The sequence below is a fragment of the Salvelinus alpinus genome, chromosome 6 (assembly GCF_045679555.1).
Source record: "Salvelinus alpinus chromosome 6, SLU_Salpinus.1, whole genome shotgun sequence".
Taxonomy (NCBI): Eukaryota; Metazoa; Chordata; class Actinopteri; order Salmoniformes; family Salmonidae; genus Salvelinus; species Salvelinus alpinus.
In genome coordinates this window covers 97403905-97413073 of record NC_092091.1, presented here as the reverse complement: position 1 = coordinate 97413073, position 9169 = coordinate 97403905, and the positions used below count along the sequence as shown (strand labels likewise).

Genomic DNA, 9169 nt, shown 5'->3' with positions numbered 1-9169 from the left:
GTTGTATATCCTGTGGTATGTGTTGTATATCCTGTGGTATGTGTTGTCTATCCTGTGGTATGTGTTGTCTATATGTGTTGTATATCCTGTGATATGTGTTGTCTATATGTGTTGTATATCTTGTGGTATGTGTTGTATATCCTGTGATATGTGTTGTTTATAAGTGTTGTATATCCTGTGGTATGTGTTGTCTATAAGTGTTGTATATCCTGTGATATGTGTTGTATATCCTGTGTTATGTGTTGTATATCCTGTGGTATGTGTTGTCTATATGTGTTGTATATCTTGTGGTATGTGTTGTATATCCTGTGTTATGTGTTGTATATCCTGTGGTATGTGTTGTCTATAAGTGTTGTATATCCTGTGGTATGTGTTGTCTATATGTGTTGTATATCTTGTGGTATGTGTTGTATATCCTGTGGTATGTGTTGTCTATCCTGTGGTATGTGTTGTCTATAAGTGTTGTATATCCTGTGGTATGTGTTGTCTATATGTGTTGTATATCTTGTGGTATGTGTTGTATATCCTGTGTGATGTGTTGTCTATAAGTGTTGTATATCCTGTGGTATGTGTTGTATATCTTGTGGTATGTGTTGTCTATATGTGTTGTATATCTTGTGGTATGTGTTGTATATCCTGTGGGATGTGTTGTCTATAAGTGTTGTATATCCTGTGATATGTGTTGTATATCCTGTGGTATGTGTTGTCTATATGTGTTGTATATCTTGTGGTATGTGTTGTATATCCTGTGGTATGTGTTGTCTATATGTGTTGTATATCTTGTGGTATGTGTTGTCTATAAGTGTTGTATGTCCTGTGGTATGTGTTGTATATCCTGTGTTATGTGTTGTATATCCTGTGGTATGTGTTGTATATCCTGTGTTATGTGTTGTATATCCTGTGGTATGTGTTGTATATCCTGTGGTATGTGTTGTATATCCTGTGGTATGTGTTGTCTATAAGTATCTATGATGTAGTTTGCCAGACAAATTAATTATTAGGCCAATCAATCAATCAATTACATAAACGTTTTAAAACACGTAATAAAACACGTTAGTTCTTTATAGTTTATCCAAGCAGACAGAATGAACCCAGTCCAGCAGACAGAATGAACCCAGTCCGGCAGACAGAATGAACCCAGTCCAGCAGACAGAATGAACCCAGTCCAGCAGACAAAATGAACCCAGTCCGGCAGACAGAATGAACCCAGTCCGGCAGACAGAATGAACCCAGTCCAGCAGACAGAATGAACCCAGTCCGGCAGACAGAATGAACCCAGTCCAGCAGACAGAATGAACCCAGTCCAGCAGACAGAATGAACCCAGTCCAGCAGACAAAATGAACCCAGTCCGGCAGACAGAATGAACCCAGTCCGGCAGACAGAATGAACCCAGTCCAGCAGACAGAATGAACCCAGTCCGGCAGACAGAATGAACCCAGTCCAGCAGACAGAATGAACCCAGTCCAGCAGACAGAATGAACCCAGTCCAGCAGACAAAATGAACCCAGTCCAGCAGACAGAATGAACCCAGTCCAGAAGACAGAATGAACCCAGTCCAGCAGACAGAATGAACCCAGTCCAGCAGACAGAATGAACCCAGTCCAGCAGACAGAATGAACCCAGTCCAGCAGACAGAATGAACCCAGTCCAGCAGACAGAATGAACCCAGTCCAGCAGACAGAATGAACCCAGTCCAGCAGACAGAATGAACCCAGTCCGGCAGACAGAATGAACCCAGTCCGGCAGACAGAATGAACCCAGTCCAGCAGACAGAATGAACCCAGTCCGGCAGACAGAATGAACCCAGTCCAGCAGACAGAATGAACCCAGTCCAGCAGACAGAATGAACCCAGTCCAGTCCAGCAGACAGAATGAACCCAGTCCAGCAGACAGAATGAACCCAGTCCAGCAGACAGAATGACCCCAGTCCAGAAGACAGAATGAACCCAGTCTAGCAGACAGAATGAACCCAGTCCAGCAGACAGAATGAACCCAGTCCAGAAGACAGAATGAACCCAGTCTAGCAGACAGAATGAACCCAGTCCAGCAGACAGAATGAACCCAGTCCAGCAGACAGAATGAACCCAGTCCAGAAGACAGAATGAACCCAGTCCAGCAGACAGAATGAACCCAGTCCAGCAGACAGAATGAACCCAGTCCGGCAGACAGAATGAACCCAGTCCGGCAGACAGAATGAACCCAGTCCGGCAGACAGAATGAACCCAGTCCAGCAGACAGAATGAACCCAGTCCAGCAGACAGATTGAACCCAGTCCAGCAGACAGAATGAACCCAGTCCGGCAGACAGAATGAACCCAGTCTAGCAGACAGAATGAACCCAGTCCAGCAGACAGAATGAACCCAGTCCAGCCTAGCAGACAGAATGAACCCAGTCCGGCAGACAGAATGAACCCAGTCCAGCAGACAGAATGAACCCAGTCCAGCAGACAGAATGAACCCAGTCCGGCAGACAGAATGAACCCAGTCTAGCCTAGCAGACAGAATGAACCCAGTCCGGCAGACAGAATGAACCCAGTCCAGCAGACAGAATGAACCCAGTCCGGCAGACAGAATGAACCCAGTCCAGTCAAGCAGACATTATAAACCCTGTCCAGCCTAGCTGACAGAATGAACCCAGTCCAGCCAAGCAGACAGAATGTACCCAGTCCGGCAGACAGAATGAACCCAGTCCAGCAGACAGAATGAACCCAGTCCAGCAGACAGAATGAACCCAGTCCAGCCTAGCAGACAGAATGAACCCAGTCCAGCCTAGCAGACAGAATGAACCCAGTCCAGCCAAGCAGACAGAATGAACCCAGTCCAGCCAAGCAGACAGAATGAACCCAGTCCAGCCAAGCATCTCTGGGGAGTATTTATAGACCAATCACCTTGGAGCGGCAGAGACAGGATGAGAACAGAATAAAGAGAGCAGTGCACATTAATAGGGGTCGAGCCTCTCACTCTCTCAGTCCAGGCCAGCGGCTGAGGACTCACTCCTTAATGGAACACGCACAGTAAGCACAGCAAGCACACAGACACACACACGCAGACACACACACACATCAAGCACACAGACATACACACGCAGACACACACACAAGCACAGCAAACACACACACGCACCAGCTCCAAGACGGCGACAACAGAGAAGAGGAAGAATGAGTGAGGTCCTAGTCAGACTCAGGAGGCGTGCACACCGTCCATCGCTCCTGAGTATGCTACTCTCTAACGTTCAGTCCCGGGAGAAGTAGACAAGCTCAGGGCGACGATGTCCTTCCAGAGAGACACCAGGGACTGAAACATACTATGTCTAATGGAGTCATGACTCTCTCTGGATGTACTGTCTCTGTCCATCCAGCCAGCAGGGTTCTCTGTCCATCCAGCCAGCAGGGTTCTCTGTCCATCCAGCCAGCAGGGTTCTCTGTCCATCCAGCCAGCAGGGTTCTCTGTCCATCCAGCCAGCAGGGTTCTCTGTCCATCCAGCCAGCAGGGTTCTCTGTCCATCCAGCCAGCAGGGTTCTCTGTCCATCCAGACAGCAGGGTTCTCTGTCCATCCAGACAGCAGGGTTCTCTGTCCATCGCACGGACAGGAATAAAGAACTCTCCGGGAAAGAGAAAGAGGGAGGTGTTTCATGATTAACTACTGATGCTGTCGTCGTGGTAACGTACAGGAACTCAAGTCCTTTTGTTCTCCCGATCTAGAATACCTCACCATCAAATGCCAACCGCATTACCTCCCAAGATAATTATCTTCAGTCATCGTCACGACCGTGCACGCATGCACGCAGGCAGGCAGGCACACAGGCAGGCAGGCAGGCAGGCAGGCAGGCAGGCACTCACTCACTCACTCACTCACTCACTCACTCACTCACTCACTCACTCACTCACTCACTCACTCACTCACTCACTCACACACTCACTCACTCACACACTCACACACTCACACACTCACACACTCACACACATACACACACACACACACACACACACGCGCACACACACCAATAACAATAATGGTGTCTCTCCCTCTCGCTTTCTCTCTCTCCCTTCCTCCCTCCTTCTTTCTCCATCTCTCTCTCCTTCCTCCCTCCTCCTTTTCCACCCAAGCCGACACAGACGGCTCTCAAGGAACTACGATGGATTTTGTGCAAACTGGAAACCACTTATCCTGAGGCCGCATGTATTGAAGCTGGGAATCTGGGGAAAACGCTACCCAAGTTTTATCCACACATCCCTTGTGATACTCACTCATCGAGAACTCTTGACCATTGCTACTCCCCCTTCCGGAACGGCTACAAGGCCTCCCCCACCCTCCATTCGGCAAATCAGATCACGCCTCCATTCTGCTCAGAAACTTAAACAGGAACGTTGTAACGTTGGTCTGACCAAATGCAATTTATTCTTCAAGATTGTTTTGATCACACGGACTGGAATGTGTTCCGGTATGCCTTCTGAGATTAGCATTGACGTAAACACTGATTCTGAGTTCATCAGGAAGTGGATAGAGGATGTTGTTCCCACTGTGATGATTAGAACTTACCCAAACAAAAATAAACCTGTGGAACCGCCACATTTAACCACGGCAACCATGACTGGGAACATAGACGAGAGGTGCAGCGGTCTAAGGCATTGCATCTCAGTGCTAGAGGCGCCACTACAGACCCTGGTTCGATTCCAGGCTGTATCACAACCTGACTTGCCTTTTTAAATAAAGGTTAAATAGAAAACAGTCCAGCTATGTCCCCCACAAGGCAATCGAACAGTTAAAAGGACAGTACAGAAACAAAGTGGTAATTTAATGGCTCAGACAGGAGTGTCAGGGACTCCAGACAATAAAGGGAAAACCATCCATGTCACAGAAACGATGCTCCCGGAGAAACCGGAGAAACCGGAGAAGCTAAACACCTTCTGCTTCAAGGAAAACACAGCTGACGCACCACTGCTCACCACGACTGTCTTTCTCCGTAGCCAACGTGAGTAAGACATTTAAGGCTACCAGCCCAGAGACATCCCAAAATGTTCTCAGAGCATGTGCAGACCAGCTGGCTGGAGAGATTACGGACAGTTTCCCAGTCTCCCCACTTTCTTCAAGATGGCCACCATTGTTCCTGTACCCAAGAAAAGCGACGGTAACTGAACTAAATGACTACCGCCCCGTCTTCTGTCATCATGAAGTGCTTTGAGAGAGAGTCAAGGATCACATCACCTCCACCTTATCCGACACCCTAGACCCACTTCAAAATCCGTCCGAACGGATCCACAGACGATCTGCCCATCTGGACCAGAATGTTGTTTATCGACCACAGGTCAGCCTTCAAAACCATTGTGCCCTCCAAGCTCATCACTAATCTCAGGGCCTTGGGTCTGAACCCCGTCCTGTGCAACTGGGTCTTGGACTTCCTGATATGCCCCAGGTGGTGAAGGTACTGTAGGCAACAACACCTCCGCTGCTCAGCCCCCTCCTGTACTCCCTGTTCACCCATGACTGTGTGGCCACGCAGTCCAACTCAAACATCAAGTTTGCAGATGACACAACAGTGGTAGGCCTGATTACCAACAATGACGAGACAGCCTACAGGTGAGGAGGTGAGGGCCCTGGTGGAGTGGTGTCAGGAAATTAACCTCTCCCTCAACATCAACGAAACGAAGGAGTTGATCGTGGACTTCAGGAGACACATCGTGGAGAGGGTGATAAAAGTCAAGTTCCTCAGTGTGCACTGACAACCTGTAATGGTCCATCCACACAGACCGTTTGGTGAAGAAGAAGGCACAACAGCCTCTTCAACCTCCAAATTTGGATTGGCACCTAAAACCCTGACAAACTTCGACAGATGAACCATAAAGACCAACCATATTAATATTATATATATATTTATATTATATATATTCATATTATATATATTCCAGAATCTGATATTTCTTAATTCCTTTCTTTTTCTTATTCTTTTGGGGAATTGTTGTGAATTGTTAGCTACAACTGGAAACATAAGCATTTCTCTACTGCAATAACATCTGAAAAGTTGTGTACACAAACAATAATATTTTATTTTATTTGACATGCACATACACACTCCAATAACACACATACCAAATATAAAATCTCTCTCTCTCTGTATCCCTCCGTCTCCGTCTCTCTCTCTCTCTCTCTCTCTCTCTCTCTCTCTCTCTCTCTCTCTCTCTCTCTCTCTCTCTCTCTCTGTCTCTGTCTCTGTCTCTGTCTCTGTCTCTCTCTCTCTCTCTCTCTCTCTGTCTCTGTCTCTCTCTCTCTCTCTCTCTCTCTCTCTCTCTCTCTCTCTCTCTATCTCTCTCTATCTCTCTCTCTCTCTCTCTCTCTCTCTCTCTCTCTCTCTCTCTCTCTCTCTCTCTCTCTCTCTCTCTCTCTCTCTCTCTCTCTCTCTCTCTCTCTGTCTCTCTCTCTCTCTCTCTCTCTCTCTCTCTCTCTCTCTCTCTCTCTCTCTCTGTCTCTCTCTGTCTCTCTCTCTCTCTCTCTCTCTCTCTCTCAATAGCATGTAGTATTTATAAATCTCTCTGTTGTGTTCACACACACACACACACAAGGTCCCATGGCCAATCACCCTTCATCCCTGCACCTTATTTGCATAAACCAAACCCTGCTCTATAATTGGTTCTGAGCTCTGTCACATGGTCCACCTGAGTTGAGCTGATATGTTTAGTTGGAGTGAGACAGGAATGCATTCAACTGAAACTAACTTAAAATTAACTGAATCAGAGGGGAGATAGAAAGAGAGAGAGATAGGAGGGGGGAGAAGGAGAGAGAGAGAGAGAGATAGATAGGAGGGGGGAGAAGGAGAGAGAGATAGGAGGGGGGAGAAGGAGAGAGAGATAGAAAGAGAGAGAGATAGGAGGGGGGAGAAGGAGAGCGAGAGAGAGAGAGGAGAGAGAGAGAGAGAGTGTGAGTGTCTGTGTTCTCTTCCACTTACATTGTAACAGGCCTGATGTAAACAAGTCAGCATAATGGTTGCTTAACACAAGTTAATGGAACCGCATCCCCCCCTCTCTCTTCCTCTGCTCCTCCTCATCTCTCTCTCTCTTCCTCTCCTCCTCCTCATCTCTCTCTCTCTTCCTCTCCTCCTCCTCATCTCTCTCTCTCTTCCTCTCCTCCTCCTCCTCATCTCTCTCTCTCTTCCTCTCCTCCTCCTCCTCTCCTCCTCCCCATCTCTCTCTCTCTTCCTCTCCTCCTCCCCATCTCTCTCTCTCTTCCTCTCCTCCTCCCCATCTCTCTCTCTCTCTCTGTCATGCAATGCCCTGACATACACTAGTAGTTTACTACAATCATTTATATCAAAAGAAGGTGATTTTAAAGATTAATATAATAATAATTATATTATTATAATAACAATAAAATCGAGACATCTACTCTCTGCTTCTCACGTCACGCCCTCGCAGATGTCCTGTTGTACCGTCTAACGCGCGGACAGAGGAGCGACACAAGGGACACGCTTCGGTTCATCATAGCCCCGTGACGCGCATGCCACGGACATAAGGAGAAAACGAGAGGCGCGTGATCACAACAGGGACAGACAGAGGAGAGGAATGACATGGTAGGCAAAGAGGAGGAGAAGAGGAGAGGTAGCCTAGAGCTAGGTAGAGAGATAGAGAGCTATATAGAGAGATAGAGAGATAACTTACATCCCGGAATTTGTTCCATCGTGCTGTTAACGACTTGTCATCCAGGAAATTCCAGCTGGTAGAGCGAGCGGACACTTTACCGGCGATGGCACACACACACAACACAGCCAAACTCAACATCTGCGGAACACACACACACACACACACACACACACACAAGCAGCACAATCTGTTATAACAGCGGCCTGATAAAAAAACTATTAGCCTACGACCCATCTAAGACGACACGGTGAAAACCCAACCGTCGGTGACATTTTATTACCTTGTCGGTAGTCTGTCGTTGCTGCTGTCGCATAGCTAGCCGCTCTGTCTGTCTGCTCTCTGTCGTATGCGGAATAACTGCTCTCTCTCTCTCTCCGCTGAACGCCGTTTCACGGATGCGCGCCGCTCACAAGCTGCTCACACCCGCACGCCTCCTCCTCCGCTATTTTTCCTGTGCTGATAGATGGAGACACCGAGACCGCGCGCGAGACAGAGAGAGAGAAAGACGGTATCGGTCCGATACAGACTGCTTCCTATCGATAAGAAATCAACCATGTTTACCAGGCTCCATATCTCTCACACATACCGGTGTTTGTGTGTGTGTGTGATTTCCTCTCCGTAAACCACATTAGAGCCGTTACAGCTTCTCACGCTCTTTGATAGTTGGTTTCTTGTTGTTGAGCTGGTTGTTTCTCCATGTTTATGTTGAGCTTAAGTTTTAGTAGCTGTTGTTTCGCTTGGAATGCACAGGTCCCAGCGTCCCTATATGGACAGGTCACATAGTCCCTATATGGACAGGTCACAGAGTCCCTATCTGGACAGGTCCCAGAGTCCCTATATGGACAGGTCACAGAGTCCCTATATGGACAGGTCACAGAGTCCCTATATGGAGGTCCCAGAGACCCTATGTGGACAGGTCCCAGAGTCCCTATATGGACAGGTCACATAGTCCCTATATGGACAGGTCCCAGAGTCCCTATATGGACAGGTCCCAGAGTGCCTATATGGACAGGTCCCAGAGTCCCTATATGGACAGGTCCCAGAGACCCTATATGGACAGGTCACATAGTCCCTATATGGACAGGTCACAGAGTCCCTATCTGGACAGGTCCCAGAGTCCCTATATGGACAGGTCACAGAGTCCCTATATGGACAGGTCACAGAGTCCCTATATGGACAGGTCACAGAGTCCCTATATGCACAGGTCCCAGAGTCCCTATATGGACAGGTCACAGAGTCCCTATATGGACAGGTCACAGAGTCCCTATCTGGACAGGTCCCAGAGTCCCTATATGGACAGGTCACAGAGTCCCTATATGGACAGGTCCCAGAGTCCCTATATGGACAGGTCACAGAGTCCCTATATGCACAGGTCCCAGCGTCCCTATATGGACAGGTCACATAGTCCCTATATGGACAGGTCACAGAGTCCCTATCTGGACAGGTCCCAGAGTCCCTATATGGACAGGTCACAGAGTCCCTATATGGACAGGTCACAGAGTCCCTATATGGAGGTCCCAGAGACCCTATGTGGACA

General features: G+C 47.9%; 1 protein-coding gene across 1 annotated transcript in view; it reads right to left on the bottom strand.

Moving 5' to 3' along the window:
- spock3 (SPARC (osteonectin), cwcv and kazal like domains proteoglycan 3) overlaps positions 1 to 8118 on the bottom strand; it is a 47677-nt gene extending 39559 nt beyond the window's left edge. The window contains exons 1-2 of the mRNA XM_071408501.1: positions 7913 to 8118; positions 7651 to 7770 (exon numbers count right to left, since the gene is read on the bottom strand). Coding sequence (XP_071264602.1) covers positions 7651 to 7770; positions 7913 to 7945 — 153 coding nt within the window. The 5' untranslated portion in view covers positions 7946 to 8118. The remainder of the gene's footprint in view (positions 1 to 7650; positions 7771 to 7912) is intronic.
- Between the last annotated feature and the right edge of the window lie 1051 nt (positions 8119 to 9169).